At 42.0% G+C, this 27,404-nt stretch overlaps 1 protein-coding gene across 1 annotated transcript in view; it reads right to left on the bottom strand.

The window, feature by feature from the left end:
* Positions 1-25,441, bottom strand: part of Trim36 (tripartite motif containing 36) — a 34,735-nt gene extending 9,294 nt beyond the window's left edge. The window contains exons 1-7 of the mRNA XM_041660586.1: positions 25,162-25,441; positions 22,592-22,826; positions 14,657-14,982; positions 12,448-12,594; positions 4,284-4,379; positions 1,023-1,276; positions 465-589 (exon numbers count right to left, since the gene is read on the bottom strand). Coding sequence (XP_041516520.1) covers positions 465-589; positions 1,023-1,276; positions 4,284-4,379; positions 12,448-12,594; positions 14,657-14,982; positions 22,592-22,826; positions 25,162-25,188 — 1,210 coding nt within the window. The 5' untranslated portion in view covers positions 25,189-25,441. The remainder of the gene's footprint in view (positions 1-464; positions 590-1,022; positions 1,277-4,283; positions 4,380-12,447; positions 12,595-14,656; positions 14,983-22,591; positions 22,827-25,161) is intronic.
* Positions 25,442-27,404: the final 1,963 nt, after the last annotated feature.

Here is a 27,404-nt window from a genome sequence, read left to right as displayed (position 1 = left end):
ACACAAATACGGTAAGATAGAAAAATAGAAGGCTTCTATTTTTATATCATATGTGTTCCAGGGTGTTCCCTGAAAGTTTATATGTTGAAATCATAGCCCTGATTGTGACAGCAGTCTCACTCAGAAGGTTGACTGTATTTGGAGACTCAGTCTACAGAGGGATACTAAATTAAGATGAGATCCTCACCGTGGGTCCTAATTCAATATGGCTGGAAATACAGAATATATCTTGAGCCATATTTCATGTACTAAAAATATCTTAAGCTTATAAATTTTTTTAAAAATGTGATACCATATATACAATGTTTAAAAAACCAGGGTATAGCTTTATGTACAAAAACACAGGCATAAAAACCAGGCTGCAGGATAGATGATCATGAGCAACTTATGTCAAAGAGGGGAGGAGAATGCATTTCTGCAGTATGCTAGCCAGTAAGAAAGGAGGCATGGCCTTTACCACTTACCACTAGAGAAAAAAGACAGTTCTCCAAGCACCTCTGTCTGTTTGGTTGTGTTAACGACATAGTCTTCAAACGAAGCTTGGGCTGCGGGTCTGAAGCTCTTCAGAGATTCCGTAGCTTTCTGGATTCTGTGGGCAGACATATTTCATGTGAAAGTCATTCTTTAAAAAGGCAAGTCAGTCTAAACACCTGCAATGCAGCAGACCAAAGAAGCAGACTCCGTAATCAGCATCCAGGGTGCAACAGACCCACACTGCTTGTTAACACCAGGAATCACCTGGTGGGAGCTTTCAAAAGCTAGTGGCGCATGCCTTTAATCCCAACACTCAGGAGGCAGAGGCAGGCAGATCTCTGTGAGTTCGAGGACAGCCTGGTCTACAAGAGCTAAATCCAGGACAGGCTCCAAAGCTACAGAGAAACCCTGTCAAAAAGAAAGAAAGAAAGAAAGAAAGAAAGAAAGAAGAGAGAGAGAGAGAGAGAAGAGAAGAGAAGAGAAGAGAAGAGAAGAGAAGAGAAGAGAAGAGAAGAGAAGAGAAGAGAGTTAAAGAGCAAAGCTAGTACCTGAGATGGAGCTGCTTCGCTGTCTGCACAAAGCAAGACTGATCCGTCTCCTTCAGGACTTCCTGAGCATATCCCACAAGCCCGTTGTTCTCCAGAAGGCCTTGGTACTCTTCCACTTGCGTGTGAAATTTGTCTAGTCTTAGTTTCTTAGAGGCATCTATGGCTTTCAAAACAGATGACTTCCTGTCCTCTAGGATCTCAAAGAGCTTTTCAAAATGGGCCAGTGCTTCTTCCTTTGCCCTCTCTCCATTGCACTAGAGTGAGACACAGTGTTACCTCACGTGCTGAAACCAATCTCTCTGCTGCACAAGTACAGAATTCAAGTATTCTCTTGCCCATAAACATAACCTCTCTGTGTTGCACTAGTGCAACACACAAGCATTACCTCATCCATGAACCCAATGGTCTTCACATGATGTCCTACGTAATATCAAACTCAACAAAACAAGGCCAGATGTTGCAAAGAGAAAGTTTTTGTCTGATTCTAAAATCTTCAAAAGAGTAGTTTGGCATCAAACACACAAGAACAACTGTCAGGTTCCATTTAGATTAGCTTTGTAATTTCAGAACTTTGTACTTTTAAAGCCGGTAACAGAGGAATTATTCAATTAAATGAGAAACAATTTTCAGTGATAAAGTAAAGGGCAGAGCTGCACTGACTTAACCACAAATACTGCAAAAGCACGATTCTAGAGAGTTTGTAACTCACCCCAAACTCAAGAATCTTTCTAAATGAGGAAGCTATTATAAAGCTAAATTACAGCCACAGATATTTTTAAAAACGACATTCCATACTAAGGTATTTAAAATTCATTTGCTTTAATCCTTACTCAGCCATGTGCTGTAGGCTAAGCTGAGGCTAGGCATGCGCTCCGGGTCCAGTGCCTACCACTCTCCCTCTCCCACAGAAAGCTCAAGGATAACAAAAATGATTCAAGCCAGGCAGTGGTGGCACACGCCTTTAATCCCAGCACTTGGGAGGCAGAGGCAGGCGGATCTCTGTGAGTTCGAGACCAGCCTGGTCTACAAGAGCTAGTTCCAGGACAGGCTCCAAAACCACAGAGAAACCCTGTCTCGAAAAACCAAAAAAAAAAAAAAAAAAAAAAAAAAGATTCAAGTTCTTATGTGGATTAATAAGGATTATTTACATAAAAAACATACCATAATGCCAAACACTCTAAGCATTCTTATTATTTAATTTTTTCTTTTTTATAGAATAATCCTGCCTATAATGTATATTAAACATGTTGATTCGTTGATTTGGGGATTTGTTTGAAACAATCTTTTTTTTTTTTTTTTTGAAACAGAATCTCTTTATAACACACCAGCCCCGGGGACAATCTTCCTTTCTCACCCTCCCTAGTGCTGGGATCACAAATCTATATCACCCTGTCTGGCACAAATGACTTGAATTTTAATAAAAACAGAGTTCAGTAAGATTTTGGAAAAATAAAAGAGTTCCGTGAGCACTGGTGAGCACTCATCAGTGTGCGGAGCAGGCATGGCAGAGGACACTTCAGAAGTCCAGCAGCCTCTGGACCACATTAGCAAGGAATGTCCTTCAGACTCCCTTCTCAAAAGGCCCACTTTGCTTCTGAAGGCTTTTTTCCTAAGTAACATGTAAAGTGATAAGTTTCATCAGGATAGCTTCATATTTACCATTATACTTTGTTCTAGTTCGGTTTTTAGAGGGAAAAGAGAACAGTGAGATTCAGGTAGAATCTCAGAATGGTTTTCCACATTAACCTCAGTAGTACTATGCACAGATAACAACTATAATTGTAGGCACAGACGCTGTCCCATCACCACAGTTGAAGATGGAGAGAAACATGGCACTGATTTGGGTTTTGCTGCTGCTGTTTTTTTCTTATGTCTTCTGTGGTGTTGGTGATGCAGAACCAGGACCCAGCCCCCCTTGTCCTGTACACAAGATGCACATTCTCTATCACTAAGATACATTGTCAGCCCCCGTTGTTTCTTAACTATTTCACTTCCCACTAGGAAAAATATGTCAAGAAGTAAATCTTGTGCTAGCCTATATCTTTTATATTTAATTATAAATTTTAAAATGATCATGAGGAAAAGAAACAAAAAAAGAAATAAACTCCACTCCGCATATTAAAGCCTATTAAAGACCCTTGAGCTGTCAAATACCCCACCCTACTCAAACTTACTGTATTTCAAAGATGCTACTGCTTCTTATTTGTTTGTTTTTATTCATTCATTCATTCCCAGATGCTAGGCTTACAGGTGTGAGCCACCATGCCAGTTTACTTCCCATTTTTTAAACTGAAGTAGACTGTAATGCTCAGATTGGTGTAAAGGTGAGGACTCTATAAATACACATCCGACCAGCAGGATGCTCAGACAAAACAACAGGACCAGCATCCCAGAAGCCACCCTCAAAGCTGCTACAGCACTGATTCACCCTCCTCAAGAATAGTCTCACGAAATTTGAAAATATAATCTGGTTTCACTGTGCAGTTACTTAAAAAAATACTTATTTAATGTATATAAGCATTTCACCTGCATAGATGTCTGTGTATCATACAGATGCCTGGTGCACATGGAGGTTAGAAAGGGGCACTGGGTTCGCTGGAACTGGAGATGGTTATGAACCACCATGTAGGTGCTGGGAATTGAACCTGAGTCCTCTAGAAGATCAACCAATGTTCTCAGCCACCGCTAAACCATCTCCCCAGAGCAGTCTGGATGCTTTCTATAAATGTCATTACGGCATCACCCCTTCCACAGTGTATGGCAGGATATACCTATGCTATGTGTGCAGTCCCGTTGCTATCTGTACTCCTCTGTTGATGGACATGTGGGTCTGTCCATGTACTCCTCTGTTGATGGACCTTGCGGTCATCACAAACAAAGCAAGCATGACTACTCATCCTTACACAAGTAAGCAAAGCGTGTCTTCAGCAGTCCCTGGAGTTTTAGGTAAGCCTGGGCCTATGGCAGACAGGAATTTTCCAAAGGCTCGCTGCTCATTTGTTGGCATGCAGGTCACTGTTGAAAGCTACTCTTTCCTTCCGACTTCTGAGCCCTTGTTAAGTTACATCCCAATAACACCTGAGTACTGCTCACACAGGAGGCTAAGGCACATATTCTAGAACTGTATCTGCCACAAGCTCTAGAAAAGCATAGGCATGAGGTCACACAGTCCACAGCACAGGGAACACATTCGGGATTTGATCAATAAGCGAATGCCTGGATGGGTGAATGAAAAACTATCCTGGCCACTTTATAACTTACCTCTGTTTCTTTCATTAACAAGTTTAGTTCAGAAATTTGACTCTTCACTTGGCCTTCCTTACCAATAAGGAAATCAATGTCCTTTGAAAGCTTCTCCTGTGGACACACATAGAACGCAAGTACAGAAACAAATCAACAAAGACTTCATGCAATTTTGCAAATTACACAGTACCCATCCTTCCTGAAGAACAGCAAGATTGGCTATAGTAATTAACTCAAGGCAAATATTTACCAGCCTGAAATGCATGGGCCCAAGGTCATATGAAAGATTAAATGAAGGCTGGAAAAAAAGGGTGAGTGACAGTCAAAGATCCCCAATGCCTGGGCAGTGCATTTCTGTTGTTTAATTATCGCTCTCAGAACTCTTGCTTCTAAGCAAATGAAGGTTGACAGCTCGGATACTATAACCTCCCATTACATTGCACAATTTAGACACACACACACAGCAGGAAAACCACCAAGGACTAGTTCAAAATAATCCCAGGTCATCCCAGCCTCACTATTATTTTCAAGTAATTTGTTTTGTAAATTAGCTATTCTGAACACTGTAATTCCTCATCAAAATTACATTGTAGGGTTTGGTAAAGTTTCTAGTTTGCTCTAAAAAGCATTCTGCAATGAATCTAAAGTACATTTTTAACCCCCTTGAGAGTACTATAGACTATCAAGTCACAACAGATAAATGGATTGAGTCTAAATGAAAAGTGAGAGCATCCAGGAAGCACCTCCCAGGGCAGAGGGGATGAGACGTCCAGGATGAGGCCATTCCAGGGTCCTGCTTACTGCTCAACATCTGAAATGCAAAGTGCGGGCAGGAAGAGAGAACAACAGCTTGGTGTCTGAGGATTCAGGAAGTCCGTCTCCCATCTAGTTCATCTTCCTCTTTTTTTTTTTAACCATATACCATATGAGAGGGAAAGAGGATGTGTGCAGAAACAGATGTGATTGGCTCTGAAGGATACATCTCAGTCTCAGAAGCAACCAGATAGGGTAAAACCCCCTGGAAATACTCACTAAAGAAACAGGAAGTGGCTAACAGGAAAGGAACAAAATTTTTGGACGGACACACACACACACCCAAAAAAAAAAAAAGCCATAATGATTTGGGGATCTAGCTCAGGAGTCAGGAGTGGGGATCTAGAGTGGGAGTGGGGATCTAGAGTGGGAGTGGGGAATCTAGCTCAGGAGTAGAGCACTTGCCCAGCATATATGTGCAAGGCTCTGGATTTAATCCCCATCACCTGCATCAATAGATCAGCCAGTCAATAAAAACAAGAGCCAGATGTAGTTGCAAAAGCTTGCAATCCTAGCACTTGGGAGGTAGAGGTGAGAAGGTCAGGAGCAAGACCTGGGCTCAATTAAATCCTTGAGACACAGACAGACAGATAGACACACAGACAGACAGACAGAGACAGAAACAGAAAGAAGATGGGACCTTACAAGATAATAATGCTATGAAGAGACAGAAAATCTTTCGTTTTGACCTAGCATTTTACCCATCTAAGGAACCCAGAGTTCCTGAGAAACATACTGCAGAGTCAATGGCTGAACCAGAAACCTACTCACAATTAAATAACATAACCACTCTCCAGGGGCAAGGGATATTTAACCACACCACAAGCCAAATGGCAAGTCTAGCACTGCCCCTTATGAGCCAATTCTGGGAATTTAGGCATAAGCAGCAGGCAACATTGTTTTTTCTTAACTACAGTGAAAAAGAAATTATATAAAATGTATATAAGTGTTCTAAAACAGCTTAAACTAAACATAGGGAGGCTAAGATAACTGAGTAACCTAATCTAGAGAAGAGCAGAGGCGGAAATCAGAAATAGGGACCAAGGGCAACATCAGTCCCAAGATTGTTAACACTCAAAGTCTCTGACCAGTCCTATCTCTTATCCAAAGTAGCACCAGGCTTCTCAGGCTGGCCGGATCCAGGCAGTCTGTTTTTAAGGACTGGAGGTGTTGTAATGTCAGAATGTTTGCTCACAAACCATAAGCACTAGCTGCCGACACCAGGTATTAGTAGTAGAGGTAAATGTGAGAATCAAGGCTTCAGCCTACAAAGAATTCACATAGCAGGGCAACAAGTTTTAAATAAATCAGACCTCAAGAGCTCTAGAAACTCATCAGAAGTCAGCTTCTCAAAGATTCCAAAATTCTGTAGCTCCAAAACAGTGATGTGCAGACAAATGACTTCCTTCCCCGGTGAACATCTATGGTAGACACTAGTGACAAGAACTCACCAATCTCACTGACACTTATAACAAAGCCTGTCAAGGATTCTTTGGGTTTCTTACCTGTTCTCTTCCTCTAAGGCCAAAACTGTCCCACTATTTTTCTAACTGTGCTCTCAGTAGGAATTACAGGATTCCTCACAGTTTCCTTTTTTATACATTACAGATCTAACTCATACGACAAATTCCAAAGATACACACCATTACCAAATGGCTATCTTAGGTACTGGAGCATCACAATCTATTCAGTCTTATCATGGCCCCTTAAATAGACTCTCCTCTGGCACACTGACTGCTATCCATCCCATCCTACTGTCCACCCTTGGTCAGTGCAAAGCACCTGGAAGCAGTTGTTGCCCCCAAATCCCTAACAGCAGTTAGGGTGACATCTGAGAGGTGAGAGGAGAGTCTAGGAGTTAGACAGACTTCCTAGTCAGTAGACAGACAGGGAGAAGGACCATGGCTAGGTATTAAAGGTGGCAAATCTCCAAGATGGCCACCTCATCTCTTCCTCAACCTGCTGACTTGAGACAAAAGTCTAGCAGCTTTGCTTCCTACCACTGATGGGCATGCTCAAAGAGTACAAGACCAGATCAGGACATGTCACACCACAGCTACTGACCAATCCTATCTGTCTTCAAACTGATTAACCCTAAAGTCAGGAGGTAAACTCTTCAGAGGCTTTAAAAGCCCAACCCTTGGTATCAGGGTAACTGTAGCTTCATAGAAGGAATTTGGCAATGACTTTTCTGTTTCTATATTGTGAAATGACCCTATCCTATAGCCATACTGATGAATATCTTGCATATCACCTTAGAACCTTCATCTGGGGATGGATCAAGATAGAGACAGAGACCCAAATAAGAGCACCAGACTGAGCTCTTAAGATCCAAATGAGGAGTAGAAGGAGGGAGAACATGAACAAGGAAGTCAGGACCACGAGGGGTGCACCCACCCACTGTGACAGTGGAACTGATCTATTGGGAGCTCACCAAGGCCAGCGGGACTGGGACTGAATAAACATGGGATGAAACCGAACTTTCTGAACATGGCGGACAATGAGGGCTGATGAGAAGCCAAGGACAATGGCACTAGGTTTCGATCCTAATACATGAACTGGCTTTGTGGGAGCCTAGCCTGTTTGGATGCTCACCTTCCTGGACCAGGATAGAAGTGGGAGGACATTGGACTTCCCGTAGGGAAGGGAATCTGGACTGCTCTTCATTCTCGAGAGGGTGGGGAAATGGAGTGGGGGGGAAGGGGGTGGGGACTGGGGGGAGAGGGCAATGTGTGGGAGGAGGGGGAGGAAAATGGGAAATGGGGAGGAGGCGGAAATTTTTTTTCAACAACTAAAAAAAAATAAACAAAAAAAATAAAGAAAAGAAAAAAAAAGCCCAACCCTTAAGAGAGAATTTTTTTCATCCCAAGTTCCCCTCTGCTTTAAAGAGGGTATTTTTCTGTGTGTATTCATGAAGTAGACCAATCTCACAAGTCTCAGAAGGTTTCTGAAACTTACAAGATTAACCAGGTCATACTTCCCAAAGTTACATTAAGTCATAACTCACCCACCAGCCAAGTCACCTGCAACCCCAACAAGGGGCTCAGGGATACAGCTGCGGTGGGCTTTTCAGTGATGCAGCTGCCTGTGCACCACCTGTGTTTCTAGAAGTAGCCACAATGAGCTCCTTAATTCACCAAGCTGAACTCAGCTAGATATGGGGCAAGGAGATGTTTATTTACATCTCCCCAAGAAAATCCACACAGCAAAGCAGACCCCTTGAAGTAGGACAAGGCTGACCTCTATAGCTGTGACAGGCAAATACCAAACCAAGCTTTGAGAACCATTTTCCCTTATATATCACATTCCCAATAGAAGGTACCAAAGAAACCCCAGCAACCAAAACAACGGAAAAGTCATTCATCAGCGCTGCCAAAGTATGTTTCATGCAAGCAAGTTAGGAGAATAATGTTTAACTAGCATGGCCCTGTGCTCAGAATGTACAGTTGACAGGTGATATCAGCTTTCCTTCATCCCTAGAGATGTTCAGAATAAAATCTTGGGAAGAACAAATATGTGATACCTTCTATGCAAGTGTACTACTTGAAAAAAAAATCCACAATGATACACATTCAAGCTACTGTCTTAAGTTATTTTCTCCTTGATGTGATAATATAACGAAAAGACAACACTTAAGGGAAGGAAGATTTATTTTGGTTCAATTTGAGAGGACACAAGTTCATGAGGCCAGTAAGGGCACAGTGGTCAGGGCAGCCAGGGCATTCAGAAGCTGTGGCAGCAGGAGCCGGACACAGCGTGTTCGCTGTGTTGATGGACATGAAATAAAAAGCTCTGCCAAAATCCACATGGGCTGTAACTATAAGGCCCCACACTTCCTCTAGCTCAGCTTCATCATCTCCTAAAGGTTCCACAACCTTCCAAACAGGGGAATAAATGTTCAAACACTTGAGCCTGTTGAGGGCATTTTATAATCAGACCAAAAGTACCACCATGTTGGAAAAGACCTACACTACCAGCACTTACAATAATGACAAGCACTAACTCCTTCAGTGACTGTGACAATGTTCACCACAAACTACCCCAAAAAAAGGCGTGAGCTGTACCTCCCTCTCCCTAAAATACAAATGCTACCCCAAGTACTTCCCTCAGCAGTGGGGACTATTTACAGGGATGTTTGCATTTTCTACTTCTCTGAGCTCCCACCATTAACAAGTTGTCAAACAAGATATCCTTTGAAATCTATGAAAATAATAATTCATGAGAAACTATCAAAAACTCCTCAGGAAACATCCTTCAGTGACATGCTCCCAAACTTCTGTAGCTGTGGTTGTAGAGTGAGCAAGCTAAAGTAAGACTAAGCCACATCAAAAGCTTAGTGAGAAAACTGTACAATGAGGTAAGAAGCTAAGAAGGTTCTAGAAGGGCTTTGACTTCCCAACAATGAGAAGGCTTGGTGACTGAGGTGTGGCCAGACCAGGAGACAGGCAGTGAACATGTGCCTTTTCAGGACACACCAGAACCAAAAAGCCTAGTGGGTCAAAATGGTGAATATGAATCCCTGCAGACGCTCTCCCAGGTCCCCCCCCCCCCTGGAAGACTAAAGGCAGGCAGCTGTGGGGGAAAAGGGCTCCACTTTGAGCTCATGTCTATGTCAATATTAACAGAAGCCAAGCAAGTCACAGGGGGAAAATATCCCAGCCTCAGCTAACAAAACTGCTAAGAGAGGATCATTCTCAGATCCAGGTATTAACTGGTTAAGCCAGTCTCTCCAAAAGTGCAAGCTGTTTCCAGAATTCGGAACACACCTTCACAAACAACCTGAAACACACTAATACACAGATAAGAAACCTGGTGTTCACCTCAGCAGATTCAGCAAACAGTAGATCCAAGACAAATGCAAGGCTGCCCTTCTATGATGCTCACTTCTCTAGCTGTAATGCCCAACTGACCAAAATAAGAAATGATACTGTGTCTCTGAACTGTATAGCCGGCCTCCTTCAGCTTAAATCTAAAACCAAGTATAGAGAAGATTGGTTACTTTTAGCAAAGGACAAATCTACACAATTAGTTCCTAAATTGGAAAGTAAATTGCAAAGTGTATGTATTTTTTTAAGTTTTAAGTATGTAAGAAAGAAATTAATATACAATGTAAAAGATAGCTATGTTACTATGTGTATGTTCTTCATCCAGTTTCCTGACAAACCTCTGCAAAAGCCTTTTGTTTCTAAAATTAAAGGTTTTTTTTTTTTTTTAACAAACTAATGAGGTAGAAGGCAGCTGGCTTCAGGATGAGAGCTGCTTACCAAGAATACTGAGGCATGATTAGACAATTAAGATTCAGTCCTACCTCCCAACCTCCAGGGACAAGAAGTCCCAAAGTGGAGGATCAACAACTGTCAATGACAATCAACCGTGTCTATCACTGAGACCTCCATAAAAACTCAGAGGAGAGGGTTTAGAACTTCCATAGGGCAGCGCCACTGGAGGTTCTCAGAGCGCCCAACCTGAGGGAGTGGCAGCTCACGCCCTTCTAACATTCCCTCATCCTGTGCATGCCTTTATCAGCACCTGGTGCAATATCCTGCATGATAAATTGCTGTTTGTGTTTTCCTGAGTACTGTGATCCTCTCAAACAAAATAATTAGACCTAAGAAAGGTGAACTAAACTTCTTTTTACAGCCATGTGATCAAAGACAAAAAAAAAAACCTGCCATGGAGTTTGCAGCTAGCATATACAGATATACAGTGGGGCAAAGGCATGGGCAGACCTGGGGACTGGCCCTTCACCTATAGGACCTACAGTACATCCAGGTACTTGTCAGAACTAAACTGAATTACAGGACTCCCAGCTAGCAACTGCTGCTATAGAATCTGTTGCTTGCTTGCTGATGTCATGTGAGGTCACTGAAGCCTTCTACCTAGACATGGTAATACATTCTGTAAATGACCACTTGGGAAGTAGAGGCAGGAGTATCACGGCAAATTTGAGGCCAGTCTGGTTTACACGGCAAGACACTGTCTCAAACAAACAAAAACCAACCAACAAACAAAATGTCTTCTGTGTTGATTGTTGTGGGTTCAGAGAGCAGAGGAGAAAGATGAATTTATGGATAGTTTTTCCAACACAGTAGCTTTACTCTAACATCAAAGACAGTACAAGAAATAAAAACTGGAACTGATGACATGAAATTAAACCAATTAGAAATTAAAACTTTTACAAATGTGGTAAATTATAAATTGTGCTATGTGAAGCTGACAGAGGTGTGATGAAATGACAAAAATAGATTTGACTTCCCACTTGAAAGAACCAAAGGCAACATCTGGAATCTCTCTTTATGTACCAGATCCCAAAGGGGCATTTCCCAGATGATAGGAAACAAGAGGAGCTTGACTATCCTAGCCTGCTGTCTGCAGTCTCTAGGACTGGAGGCAGAGAACTCAAATGGACCCCAGCATCTCCCATGAGCTGATGAAGCTGGGAGTTAAGAGAGTCGGGGTTTCTAAAGCCTAAAACCACAGAGACAAGCAGAAAGGGGAAAACATGCAGAGAGGTATACAAGACTAAACACAAGTCACCCAATGCCTGAGGTCAAGAGAAGTTCCAGAAAAGATTAAAGTTCACACAAGCTGGGAGTAATGTACTCCCCACAATCCAGACCTCCAACCCTGAAATCAAGAGCTTCTTGAGAAGGGAGGAGAATCATCAAAGGGTTTGCCTCCAAAGTCAGGCCGATTGACCGAAAACCAAATGCTTCCCTGCCCAGCCAGGCAAAGCTGAAAATAGGGCATAACTAAAAATACCTGGTAACCAACCAAAAACTTCCGTCAACTTGGCACAAACAAGAATTCATCTAGGAAGAGGAATACACCCCCAGCTTGGGCTGTGGGGACGCCTGTGGGGCACTTTCTTGATCAATGATTGATGGGGGAGGGCCCAGCACACTGTGGGTGAGGCCACTCTTGGGCAGGTGGTCCTGGCTGCTAAGAAAACAGGCTGGACAAGCCAGTAAGCAGCACTCCTCCATGGCCTCTGCTCCAGCTCCTGCTCCAGCTCCTGCTCCAGCTTCCTCTCCTCTTGAGTTCCTGACTCCTTCAGGGATAGGGTGTCTATTTGGAAGTATAAGATGAAAGAAACCCTTTCCTCCTCAGGTTGTTTTTGGCCATCGTGTTCTACCACAGCAATAGAAACCCTAAGACACTAGGCAAGCAAAGGAGCAGAAAAAGAAAAGATATAATGGCCAAACCTGTCCATTACACAGACATATGACACAATTTATGTATGCGGCTATATATACAGGATAATCTTCACACATACTGTTAAAGGGAACAATTAAAATAAAAGGGAAACAAGATAAACATTAAATAAAATGAAAAAATGTAAACCCACTTCTAAAATAGTAAGTCATACCTTTAAGGTTTTGTAAGCACTGCTCATGGTGGTCACCCGATGATTGGAATGATTCCCACCCAACTTACAGAGGTGGCAGACTGGCCTTCTGCACAGCTCACAGTACATGTTTATCCTCTCGGTCTCATGTTCTGGGCACATTAAAATCTATTGAATAAAAACACATGGCAGTTAAAGATTTAGGTTTCAAGTCACATAGGTTCCCCCAACATAAATATTTGCTATATAAAATAAATAAAAAGCCATATAGGTGAATAAACGTATAAAAAGTAAAATTATGTCACATGAAAACTCTAGAATTACCATTTTTAAATCTGAAGGTTCAGACCATTAATACACAGATGTTATTTCCCCAACCATGGTGGGAAGGCCATTCCTTCCCACAGGACTCGAGTAGAGAGAACGCTTAGACCAGCTAGAGAGGGACTCCCAGCACACTCATTAAACACGTCTCACTGAGCATCTCTACAAGGCATCAGAGAACCTGAGAGAATCTATGGCCTGACTCAGCACACAAGCCTGTTGCTAAGAGGGCTGGGAGGGCTTTGTGATGTAAGCACCCAGCAGGCCAGCTCCACAAGCCCCACACTCAATGCCCAGCAGCATCTCCTGAGGAAACAGTGGCACTTGTACTTAGTCTATGAACTAGCATCATGGATACACTTAAATTGTTCATAAAATGTTGTTTCCATTCAGAAGCAAATAGCTGATCATGATTTCAAGAAACTGGATGCTGGGCAGCTTTAACTGATCTAATACATTAGGAAAAAAATGACCAATATACAAAGTCCTATGACCATACAGCTTCAGAGGAGACAAAAGTGGAAAAAACTTAAATGTCTCAGAATGTGCAGGTTCCTAATTGTCAAAACCATGGGAACTTAAGCTCCCATTGAAAGAAGTACAGTGAGTTCAACTGGAGGTGAATATTCTCTAGCATAAGGGACGGCTTAGAAGAGTTACACTATACAGGATAACATAAATGAATGGCTTGAAGGAGCTTTTTCCTAATTATTCATATTCCTTTGGTGTGCTTCACCAGTATTTTGTGGTTGCAAATAAGGGGCTTATGATTCATTTGCATTCCAAATTCTATGGAATACTCAGCTTTTAAGAACGTAGTCCTCATGTAGCTCATTATCACGTGTCCTTTCATGATGGAATAGTATCAGTGCAATCTCTTAAATGAAACACTAACTCTTGGAGTCATGCATTAAAAAAAAATTCAAAGACCTTGAGCAGTTAGGGTGAGACAAACATTGTAAAAGTGAATTCAGGTTGGTAAATCTGTTATGAGACTAACAGTTTTGAGGAAAGAGTCTTTTGGAATGTGGGGACAAAGAAATATCTTTCTTTTAATCTTTCAGATCTGTGTGATGTAAGCATTATTTGGTGAATATTTTGTAATGATTTTTTTTAAAGATTTTATATCTTATTTTAAGCTATTTGCATGTCTGTGTCTGTGTTGGGCATGTGAACATTAGTGTTCACATTAGGGGGACAGGAGAGAGAATGGATCCCTAGGAACTGAGACTGCAGCTGGCTGTGAGCAGTCAGTCCCCTGTGGGTGGTGGAAATCAAACTTGGGTCCTTTGCTAACAGTAGGAAATCTTAACCACTTAGGCATCTCTCCAGCTTCAAAATAATTTTTGAGATTTACATATAAAATTATTACACATTTAAGGTTTCATGATTAAGAATACTATTATATTTCCATATTCATACCAGTTACTAAATTATAAAGAAGAACAGCTTTATGCCTGGTGGTGGTGGCACTCACTTGGAAGGTAGAGGCAGGCAGATCTCTGAGTTTAAGGGCACCCAAATCTACAGAACAGCCAAGGCTACACAGAGAACCCAAATCTACAGAACAGCCAAGGCTATACAGAGAAACCGTGTCTTGGGGAGGGGGGAGCAACAACAAGTTTAAAAGCATCCATGATGAGAGGTGGTGGTGCACTAATCGTTTTACTTATCATTCACAAGATCATAGTTCTTGTGAGCTTTATTAAGCAGACCACCCAGAATACTTGAGAAATGTGAGGGCCACCTAACAGAGTATGTAAGCGCGATGTCTCACACTGTAATTATCCTTCCCTGACAGTAAAGTTTCCGCTAACAAAACACATCTCAATCATTTTATCCAATCAAATCTTTCTGCAGCTAGACCCCAGACTCTTCTCCCATGATGTTTTGTACCCTAACTTACCTTGGGTCTGAAATTAGTGGTGGGGCCCACGTACTCATGCTGGGCTTTTACCGTACCCCAAGGGTGATAAATTTTGAAGCATTCATTGCAGTAGCTTGCGCTGCAATCCATGCAGCTCTTCGTGGATTCCTGGGGCGGCGGTTTACAAAGGTCACACATAATGGCCGTGGCTGCCCTAGCGGCCTGCCGGTATCGCTCGACAATGGTCTCCAAAGTGAAATTGCGAAACAGGCCGCTGACTCCCCGCTCTCCAAGATCCACATCATGCTCACAGCCAGGACATGGAAACACAGTTGATCTTGGGGTAAGTGAATTCCGCTTCCAGCCTGTGTAGTCAGTAAGGCTTCATTCAGTTACATCATACGTGATATTAAAATGTAGAGTTATGGTCTAGAAAGTCTACAATAACAAATATTCCATGTGGCTCCATCTGCATTCTGAAAATGCTTTTGTTAACAAATAAGCTAACTTTGTATATAAAAGACAAGTTCAAATTATTAAAAGTTATCATAGAGAAAAGAAAAATAATCTATAATAAATTGCATACAAACCTGCATTAAGCTAAACACAGACATGAAGACAAAACATCTACCAACATTACTTCATAAAATATTTTTACTTTATAGAGTATTTTATATAATTAAGACCTCTAGTTAATTTTATACATCATACCCAAAGTCATTGAGTGAATACCATCTTAGCTGACTGGGGAGAAATGGAAGAGCAGGGGCTTAACCAGAGCACATGACTCAGCATGCTCACTGTCATTCCAGTGACTGTTGAAACTGCTAACCTGTCTACATGCACACACTTGTGCACTTCTGGTTAGACTGTACTTCCATCACACACTCAAAGGAACAGGGGATGACACGTTTTAGGAATCATCACAACAGAACGTTTCCCACCACAGCACCGTTTCAGCTGGGAAAGCTCAGGGGGAGAGAGCAGAAGGTAACTGAATGTAATCTAAAGAAGAGTGAAGAACTCATTCAGAGGCCTGGAATTTAGTAACTCTAAGAGGGACCAACCATGGGACCTGAAACAAAGAATCATTAAGATTATTTAATTCAGTACCAAGATGCATTACATATGATTTTGTAATATATAAAATAGAATTTTTTGTTCAGTGTGGTCATCCTGATCTTACTAAGTCAAGAAACTGAAGTATAGCAGACCTTACCTGCTGGTCCGGAGAAATGCAAAGATGTCTGTTTTTAATACAAGTGGACAAATACTTACTTAAAACTTTCTTAGAGTATGAATCTCAGTTGCCCACAAAATACACAAAGGAACTTCTTAATCTCCAGCCTTCCTTCATACTATCACATCCAATACCAAAAATCAATGGGTAAAGTCAGTATATTCTATTTGACAAAGATCTTTAAGTAGCTACATTAATATTGCCCTTGAAATAACAGTCGTCTAAAAAGAATATCTTAAAAGATGCCTGGGATGACACCACAATAGGTGAAACTTCACAGATTGCCCAAAGTATTATTTATAATAATGACTTTATGGCATGCAAAGTGTCACTGGATCCCAAAAGCACCTAATGTAAGAAGCATGCACAGAATGTTTAATATTCCATTTAATGAATGCCTTAACATTTTTAAACATAAATTATACAAAAGGAAACACCCCACAAACTTGAAAATCCTACTTGGTATATTTCTGTAGTAATTTTTAAAGCATGCAGTACAGCCCAGGATGCTTCACACCACAGCAGGCATGTAACGAAATAAGTGCAAGGCTAATTACAACAAAACAAAACAAAACAAAACACACATGCCAATGGAAACATCAAAACCAAGCCAAACAATTCCGAAAGTCAAATGGTGCAGTGGTCAAGCTTAAAAAAATGGAAATTCACATGTAATTTAACTAGATGGACATTTAAATGAAGGAATAACCAATCTCAATAGTCTATGTGAAAAGCAATGACTTATTATAGGTCTTGTGAAGGTTGTGACCAATTAAGTAGTGATATGAAACAAAATTAATCATGAAAACTAAATCATATTTTAATATGTATGTTGGTGATACCCAAATTTTGGTTGTTTCCATGTTTAGAGATGACAAAAAAATATTCACTTTCCTTTTCTGCATTCCTCTTATCTTAATTTTAATGGTGAAAATAAAAGTTTTTAATGAAACATCACACTGGCCCTCTAAGATGAGATAAAATGTGGAATTTAAGGCCTGAATAATTTTCAGGGAACTTATTCAAATAGGTATCTTGGCTGTTTTTCTAATCTGATCTCATGAGGCTCTCAAATCTTATGAATGCTAACTTTCATCTGTCATATGCTTTTACCATTATTTTCATAAAATATTATATTCAGAGAAACAAAGAAAGCTGACAGCTCTAAGGATATCCTAGAAAGTAAACCCCATGGGGGAAAAAAGTCCAACACCAAACTAAAAGGAAGATATATCAAAGTCAACTTTCAATAGCTGTGCTAGCTAAAGGGCCATGAGGCCAGATGGCTGGTAAAATCTAAATTTAAGGCAATTACATTTTCACTTTTTTGGTTGCAACAGCCATAGTTCAAATTCTCAAGAGTACTTGAGACTAGTGGACAATGTATACACCATAAAGTGTAGAGTTGAATATTTCTCGTAGAGAAGGTTCTTTTCACATAGTATTTCTCTACAATATGGTGCAATATGGGGAGAGAAGGGCTAACCAAATGATGATTGGGAAGTCTAAGTAAGTAATGCCAACCAAGCAGCAGCCCCACGACTGTGGACTCAGTTTTCGTACTTTGTGTAAATACTCTCAACTCACACGTCTTTGCTTCAAAGGCACAGTAAGCAAACATCAAGGCACGATTTTAAAATAAAGTATTTTCACAGTGGTTTATCCACCAGAAGAGCCATCTCAGTCTATGCTTTCTCCCTCAACTATCAAGAAGAAAAACAAATGCAAAAAAATCTAAATATTAAAAATAATTTAAAAATATTTTTAAAATATTAAATACTTAAAAACAAATGCAAGAGAATCAGTTCGTACCACATTGCAAACTGCTGCAATTGTACCCTCTCCCATATTCTGGCCGTAACAACTTCCAGTTTTTGCTCCTGCCCGATTGGTGAGATGCTGTTGGACTTCCCAGGAAGTGAAGGGAACAGAAAAGGGATAACATTTCTCTAACCAAAGAATATTACCAGAATTTGAGCAAAAAGTAGTCCGTTTTACTTTAAAGGTCAACTGGAGTGAAAAGGAAAAGGGAGGAGTGGGGAGCCTGGAATGTTTCCCACAGCATCATATATTCCAAAACCGTAAAAAGCCATGTGCATGACCCATGAATGGGTAAGACCTCCATGTTAAAACTCTGGTGGGACACAGGTTAAAACACAACAAAGAAAAGATACTTATATGCATAAAACATGCAGAGAGAGTGATAATACAAAAATTGACAACTTTTAGAAAACTTTTAAAAAAGTTTTTAAATATTTAGTTAACCTTACCAATGTAGCATGTTAAATTATATTATAGTCTAATTGAATGTAAAAAGATTTCTCAGTACCACATACTAAAAAACAAAATTGTGTTGTGTACAGGAATCATTTTGACACACATCCCTTAAAAACATCAGAAATTTCATCCTGTTGACCTTAAGTCATGTCGGTACAATTTGTTTACTTTCTACATAATTTTGAAGACTTGACCACTGGTGTTAGATAAACTCTAGATACATAAGAGACTTTAAATCTAACACCACACTGCCTGCGGCCACAAAAGCAAGAAAGTGCTTTTTCTACCTCTCCACCCCAAAGATCTCCGTTGTGATGCTGTGGACAATGAACAGAAAGCTGGATTTAGAATTCCATTCCAAAGAGAATTGTCACATCTTGTCAACAAAAGATAAAGAACTGACTATGTTCTGCACAGAGTACAATTACTGAATCAACAGTAAACATGTGTTTTTCCCGACACACGGGGTGTTTACAAAGCCAGCAATATAAAACAGCCGATCCATCGCCTGGAATTCGGCTCCACCACTGCTGGGCAGCACCAGAGAGACATACACTTTGTCCTACAGACTTATGTTTTTAAACAACCTCATGTCTGGCAACTGTTAGAAAAACAAAGTAAATTCAAGTTATCTTTTGACTTTCTGCTAAAATAAAAACTTAAAAATTCAGTATCTCTGATAACCTGAAAATATAAATTGGAGGGGAAATTACACACATATGATCAGAAATACACAAGACAGCTTTTCTGTTCACACACTTGAATACGTAACTGACATACACACGGAAACCTCACTCTTTCAAAGCACCCTTTCATTAAAAAAAAATCCATTAACTGTAAATGGCAATATTATCTCAGTGAAGTAAATGAGCCACATCACATCGTATTTTTAAATTTTCTTGTAGCCACAATAAAAGTTTAAAAACCAGTAAAATTAGTTCGATTATTTAACCCACTATATCCAAGATATCACGTCAAAATGTAATAAATATAAAAAGCATTAAATCTCTACCTGTGCTATCCTAAAGTCTCTGAACTCCAATAAGCAGTTCCCATCTACAGCACCTCAATCAGAAAAGTCCTATCCAAGCGTTCCACACCTGCTGTCTAATATACTGCACTTGAGCCTAGGGTCTAATTCTTCAGTAAAAAATATCAATGGTAAAAAGTAACTTTTAGAAATATATTCCTTCCACATCCATTGCTTTCAACAGGGTTTCTGACTTCCTTTTTAAGTGTTTCTTATCATTTTTGCCCATAATGAAAGATATTATTATATCTGTAATACAGTGACACCTGGCTGTTGAAAACTGGTGACCATATAGAAGACGGTCCTTCAATTCGTGATCACTGATTCACATGCAAAGCCTTTAGAAATTGCCACATTTGGAACAGCATCACCTTCCAAGCCTCACTAAGATTTATTTATGGGCATGGGGAGGGTGCCTGCCCATGGAAACCAGTCTAAGGTGTCAGAGCCACTGAAGCCGAAGTTACAGGGGGCTGTGTCACCTGCAATGGGACTAGGAAACTTTCTGTAGCCATCCTTCTCCAAGTTAAACATTGCTAGCACCTGTAGCTATCCTTCAGAGAAAAGTCTGCAAACACTTTAAACTCCCTGCTCGGGGCATGACTCAGCTGCACAGTAATCTTACAGAATGGGGAGGGGGCATATTTTAATCATTTTGCGTCTAATCTAGACAGTGGGGTATACAGTGAAATGGAATTCTTGTTCTAAAAAAAATAAGTTTAACCATATTCCACTTCAGTCATGGTGGCATGCGTTGTGTGAGACTAGTACCAAAAGGCTGCCACTCAACATCCATTCAACAAATATGCACCAAGCATATACGGAGAACCATGGGAAGCTGTACCAAAAGGCTGCCACTCAACATCCATTCAACAAATATGCATAAAGCATATATGGAGAACCATGGGAAGCTGTACCAAAAGGCTGCCACTCAACATCCATTCAACAAATACGCATCAAGCATGTGCGGAGAACCATGGGAAGCTGTACCAAAAGGCTGCCACTCAACATCCATTCAACAAATATGCATAAAGCATATATGGAGAACCATGGGAAGCTGTACCAAAAGGCTGTCACTCAACATCCATTCAACAAATATGCATCAAGCATGTGCGGAGAACCATGGAAAGCTGTACCAAAAGGCTGTCACTCAACATCCATTCAACAAATATGCATCAAGCATATACGGAGAACCATGGGGAGCTCCTAAAAGCACCAATAGTTCTAATTTCATGTGAACCATACATGAGAATCATCAAATCCAGAGATTAAAAGACTACCTAAGACACAGAACTTCATGAAAAACATATACGAACACAATCTTAAGTAAAAATATTCCACTAGCTGTCTGTGTTTTATTATTATTAATACACAGAAAGCAAGTTTTCCTCAATCAGCAAACAAGCGGATTACCAACTGGCCAATGAAGACCTACTGATAGAAGACCAAGTTTTATCTGATAAGAATGACTTCAACTCATCCCTGTCTTTCTATCCCTCAGGGTGCCAGATTCTAGCAAAGAGGAAATCACGAAAAGTTCTAACCTCACGATGAGCATAACCCTCTCTGTCCTCAAACACTCTCAGTTTGCCCAGTCAACATCACTGCATTATATATGTAATGTGTAAACTTTCTTCTAATAATTAATGAGAGCATTCAAAGAAAAATGCATGGCCCAGTAGTTAAGAATACTTATTGTTCTTACACAAGTCCCAGGTTCAGTTCCCAGCATCCACATGGCAGTTCACAACCATATGTAACTCTAGTCCTAGAGAAACACTCTTTTTAGACCTCCTCAGACACCAGGTACTCACATGGTGCACAGATATAACATGCAAGCAAAGCACACACGAGGTACACATAACAGGCAGGCAAACACTCATACATATAAAATAATAGATACATATATATTTAAGAAGCAGTGATATATATCTTAGTTACTCTGATGGAGTAGGTACATGGATATAAATACTGAACAAAGAGACTTCATAGCATAAGGCAAGCCACAAAAAGATGATACTCTTTAACTGCAAGCTTAGAAAGAGATGCTTTTCTAAAAAATTCACAAGATTAAAAAGTGACCCCTGTCCTATCAGTGGGAGAAGCTGAGAAGAGTAGACAAAAGGTTTAAAGATGAAATCTCAAAGCCCAACTGCTCAGAGTGGAAGCTCTGAAGCCCAGAACTTCTGGATGCTCACACACACTCCTTTTATAAAGGCCATGCTTAACATGAGGCTATGGTCAACAGTGATTTTAAAAGGATTTCAGGGGCTGGAGAGATGGCTCAATGGTTAAGAGCATTGGCTGTTCCTCCTAAGAACCTGGGCTCAATTCCCAGGACCCACATGGTAGCTCACAACTGTCTGCAGCTTCAGTTCTAAAGGATTTGGCATCCTTACACAGACATGCGTGTAGGCAAAACACCAATACTCATAAAAATGAATAAATTTAAAAAAGAATTTCAGCAGCTGCTGTAATTTTAAGTTAATTTTGATCCACATCATCCCTGCAATCGTGTTCAGAGGCAACACTATCTTGACAGGAAACCAGTAAATGGTGAGCTGTGACACAAAATGTATGCTGTGTGTCTTTAGATGTGTGCAGATTCTAGTACTCATGATAGTCAAGACCCTTATTTTTGGGAGATGGCAGTTCTGATGCATCCTCAGCTGTCCTTGAAACCATAGATCCTCCTCCCTCCACCCCCCAAGGGTTGACACAGAGGCATGTGCCACCACGCCCTGCAAAAACACTTACTTAAAAAAAATAATAATAATTTCAAGTGACTGAAGAAAACAAGATTCTCAGGTAGAATGATACCACATAATCTGATCTGCTCTAAATGTTCTCTTACAGCTGGAGAGATGGTTGGCAGTTAAAGAGCAACAGCTGCTCTCCCGAGCACCCACATGATGGTTTCTAACCAACTCTAACTCCAGACTCAAGGGGATCTGACGCCATCTTCTGGCTTCAGCAGATACTGCAGACACATGGTGCACAGACATACATTGAAACACACACATAAAACAAAATGAGTAAAATCTCAAAAAATAAAAAAGCTTTTAGAAGTAACCATTCTGTAGTCCCATTCTTAATACCATTCTGCAGTATTTATTGTACATTAACTTGATAGATGCTTCCCTAGTAGTCCAATCATTCATTATTCTACCATTATCAAGGGCATCACAGAGTTAGAATATCGCCTAAAATAAAGACAGGCACAGTTAATAAGCAGTTTACCACACTTAGTATTCAATATCCATCTTAAGTGCCTATCAAAAAAATGAAAGTCCATTTTGATATTTTAAATGGGGGTTCACTTGGTGGGAAAACCAGCAACAACAATTTCCCTTCCACAGTTATAACTGAACCTCTATCTGAGCTCTCCCTGCCCCACCGAGGGCACGTCAGCCAGGCTCCCACATACCTGGTCTGCTAATCTTGTCAATTTTATCCATGCTAGGGGAGGTGAGCCGAAGCCGCGGGCTGCTCTGGTTGGAGTTGTCTGAGGCCACATCATTGAAGGAATCATCCAGAGACAGTAAGAGCTCCTTCACACACTTATGACAGACGCTGTGCTGGCAGGGGAGAATCAGCGGGTGTGTAAACAGCTCCTTGCATGCTGGGCAAATAAGCTCCCTTTCGATATTCTTAATAGTCACCTAAAGATGAAAACCAAAAGCCAGAGTCAAAAACTCTTAGTGAGTAAACGTGTCAGCAGGCTCATTCATCTTGTGTGAGTACATGTGTTTGCTTTTCCAAACAAGAATTAAGAAACAGACCTTAAAATCTGAACTTCCCTGACTTCTGTGTTAGTTAGGGTTTCTACTGCTGTGGGCAGAGACGTGATGACCACGACCACAGCAACTCCTGTAAAGGAAAATATTTAACTGGGCCCGGCTTACAACTTCAGAGGTTTAGTCCATTATCTCTATGACAGTGTGCAGACAGACATAGTGCTGGAGAAGGAGCTGAAAGGTCTGCATCTTGATCTGAAGGTAACAGGAAGTGAACTGTGACACTGGGTGTGGCTTGAGCATATATGAAACCTCAGAGCCTGTGTCCACGGTGACGTACTTCCTCCAGGAAGGCCACACCTCCTAATAGTGTGCCACTCCCTATGGGCCAAACATTCAAACATGTGATTCTAAGGCGGCCATAGCTATTCAAACCACCACAACTGCCACATCCTATACCACCAGACTCCCTTTAATACACAAGGCATGGGATTAAGAACTGATGATACAAGCCAAAGGAAAGAGAAACACAAGAGAAAAGGTTAATATAAAAATATTAGAGAACCATACCCTATCAAAAACCACAAGTGTCCAAATCACCAGGAACAAGTGTCTGATTTAGGACTCCAGCAAAATTCTAAAAGTGATCATTTTTATTAAGAAAAATTTTACTATGACACTAACCATCCTTCCTTAATGCATTAACTCCAAGATAGCCAAATAGCAAGCGCTGATAAAAATAAACAAACACCCAGACTAAGCCAGTGTGTTCAGGAAATCCTAACTGAATTCTATTTACAAGCTGGGTAACAGAGAATTTCTACATTAAATTTAACCATTTTTCAGGTGCTTTACTGTAATGCTGCCAAAATGCTTCAGGCTCTATGCTCCATATCAATGCAGTTATCATAAAAACATATCGTGAATATTAAAAGGATAGAGGGGACTAAAAGACTATTCCAAGAGCTTCCTTCCTTCAAACCTACAAGAATTCATCATTTCACCATTTTACATATAAATTACTTTTGGCATCCTGAGATTTTAATGACAAGCCAACATTCTAAAAATCTCAATCTTACACATTTTAAAAATCTCAATCATTTCATCCATTAGAAATATACAGAAAGTTTTGGTTGGTTGGTTGGTTGGTTGGTTGGTTGGTTGGTTGGTTGGTTTGGGTTTTACATGACGATTTCCCCCGTGTAGCACTGACTGTCCTCAGACTCAGAGACCCACCTGGCTCTGCCTCCCGAGCGCTGGGTTTAAAGTACTCAAAAAGTAAAATTTAATTCACTCGTTGTAATGAAATAAAAGCGTATGCTTACCTATCCCCCACACCACCCCTGCTGGTGACACAAAGGGCTTTAACAAACCCTGAGAGTCGCGCCACAAACTGGCTTCATCACTGCCAGCAGATCTTTAACGCAGTGTCCCCTGAGGTACCGCAACTGTTTAAAAACGGCCCACAGCATGCTACGATTTTAACGATTTTAACGAACCTGGAAAGAAGACGGCCACACCCACAACGCACACCAAGGATTACTGGATATTCTCACTTCACCCAACATTACACTAATTCAAAGGAAAAAAAAAACTGTCCTGACTGCTCAAAATCGATTCTTGTTCCGCTTTACATATAAGCAATACCATCAGTAAACTCCTCCTCCTAGAGTGTTATCAAGAAATCATTTCCATTTTTTGCGCCTAAATTATTTGATTTCACTGGATATAAAGTAATTCTTTCTTAAAAGAAAAATCAGTGTTTTTTTTAACGTCCTTTGCGCTAAAATCAGGAGCAATGTGATGTGATAGCTCCCTCAAGCAGAGGAAACTTCAGGAGTCGAGCCTACCCGACCTCGGCGAAGAAAAGGCTTGGACTGAACAGCCGCAGGGGCCCCGGCCCCGCCCAGCGAGCTGAAGACTCCGCTCCCAACCCGCGGCAGGCACCGCCGGGGTCCTGGAGGAACTCGAGCGCCCCTCGGGGCTCCAAACAAAGGGCGGCACGCTGGGTGCACGCGCCCTCCTCTCTAGCGCACAAGGCGCCCCAAAGCGACTACTTCTGCAGACTGAACCCCACGGAAGAGCCCTCCGTAGGGAGTCCACCGAGTGGCCAGGTGCGCCATACCCGGACCCGTGCTTCTCTCCCGCCCGTGGGACCCCAAGGCCAACCCGCTCAAGGACAGAAAGAGGCGCGGGACGGTGGGACCGGCCCGGAGAGACAGCGGAGAAGAAGCGGGAGCCCCGCATAGCCGTCGCGCACCTGAGAGTCTGAGGCATCTCCCTCCATTGCAGCCCTCCGCCAGGTGTCATCAACCGCGGAACCGCGACAAGGCACAGAGGGCCCCAGCGGGGTTTGGTGGGCGGGTCACCGCGACGGCCCGGGAGTCTGAGGTCCGACCGGAGGGCAAGCTGGTCAGCCAGATTCCGCCAGCGGCGAGGGACGGGCCGGCGCGGGCGAAAGCACGGGCAACGGAGAGCGCGGTTGCTCCCTGCGAGGGCCCCGGGAGCCGCGAATCTCGGCCCGCTGCCGCCTGCGGCGGCTGCTCGCGCGGACTGCAGCTGGACCTGCCGCCAGGCGGAGACGGGGCGGTGGCGTGGGGCGGGGCCGGGAGGGGCGGGGCTGTCGCCCGGGCAACGGCGCACCCGCACAAAGGAGGCGGGGCTAGTTGAGGCGTGGTCAGGGCGGGAGGGGCGGGGTTGACGCTCGTACGGGCCCCCTCTCCTGCTTTCTCTGGGACGCCAGGTAGGAGAGCGGCCCTGGGACGCAAGGGGTGCGCCCTGGCTCTGCGGCGCTTCTGTTCTTTTTGCTTGTTCTGTGGACTTTCGCAAAACGCGCGCGAAAACGCACAGATCCCGACGCTCCGACGCACTGAACAGTGGGGATCAAGGCAAGTGAATCCCTCCCCGAGGCCAGCGCGAGACCCCGCCCACTCCTGCCTCCACCCCTACCCCAGCAGGCTAGGGGAAGTTCCCGGGTGGGTGCCCTAGTCTCCGTCGCTGCTACTCTTTAACCTACTCTCCGTTAGATTTGTTGTTTCGTGACGTCACATTCCCTGGTCACTGAACACTTAAAATATGTTCCGTTTTCGACTCAACCAGGGCTTGGTGCCGCACGCAACGAAGGAGCCCAGTGTCACGGGGACAGCCTAAGGAGCAGGGATTCCATCCCTGGATGCTAGTCAAAGACTGAAGTCGAGAGACTGCGGCAAAGCCCCCGCCCTAACCCAGCTCACAACCACCCTGCGCTTTCACATCTAAAGACCCAAGAACAGGATCCAGAGATGCCTGACAGCCACACCTCGAATGCACCGGCCAAGAGTCTAGATGAGCGCATATAATCCGCTTCCTACGCACCCACAAAACAAGGTAGCCTGCCGCTGTCGGAGGTTATTTTGCTGGGTAATTAACACCACTGCTTTCCCGATGGCTAATTTCATCTGTCGATATTAGATTAAAAGTTGTGTCCTAACTCTTTGATCAAGGGAGCACAGAGCTGCAGAGCGACATCTCTATTCGGTTTTGAAATGCATCCTACTTTTAATTTCCTGCTTGGAAGAAGACTGTCTTCTGCGACAAATTCCGCCATCTACCTTCAGTCCTTATGACAGTGGCAGCCTCTTCACCAACCCAGGAGTTAAATGACTATAGCAGTATAGAACTGAGAACAGCAAGGGACTCTATCTACCCTGTGATGGGGAACCCTTAATCTACACATGATAAGATGAAGAGGATTCACGTCTTATGTGTGTGTGTGGGGGGGGGGGGGGGATGACTGAGCTGTTCCTACCTAGTTAGGCAGCTGCATACGCTAGACCCTGTAAGCTTCCTCGGATCAGGAGAGTGTATCTTTAGCAGGAGGAAAGAGTCACTCCACGCCACATGCCCAATATATTTCTTTAAAGTTTAGCCCTTCAAAAAGTATTTTAAATCTACTTTTGTTTCTAATCTTGGCCTTTTTAAAAATAATTCACATTAGTGTGCCTAAATAGGCCTTTGGGCCAAAGCATACTAGATGGTAGAGTAAAAGCCAATGAGGTTTCATTAGCATAAACTAAGGACAAACTTTTAAAGACAGCATCTGGGTGAAAATAAAATTTTAAGGGCTTTCCATTATACAAAGCAAACTTCACTGAGATATTTCACACCTGGCTAGCAAAGTCTAAAAGATCTGCTATACACTTGACAAAATGTGGAATTTTAAGCACTTTCAAACATATTTGAAAGGAGATTTATCAATTCCTATTTTGCAAATCACAATACAAAAATGCAATATAATAAACCTTGTAATTCATAGCTAAAAATGGCCCTACTTTAATACTTATATATGTAAAAATACAAAAATCTTAATTAAATTTATAGTAACCAAATATTTTCCATAATGTAAATTTATGCCACAAAATACTTTGTAGATCTATATGGTGAGAAAGAATGCCCAATTCAAGGAACACTGCAGAAGAGGGGACCAAGGAATAGGAGAGCTGGAACACTATAAAATGCTGTCTC

This window comes from Microtus oregoni, unplaced genomic scaffold, assembly GCF_018167655.1.
Source record: "Microtus oregoni isolate MIOR12 unplaced genomic scaffold, Mior012 000011F_ref0000422, whole genome shotgun sequence".
In the NCBI taxonomy this organism is placed as follows: Eukaryota; Metazoa; Chordata; class Mammalia; order Rodentia; family Cricetidae; genus Microtus; species Microtus oregoni.
The sequence above is the reverse complement of the archived record's forward strand: the minus strand, read 5'-3'. Positions and strand labels throughout refer to the sequence as shown.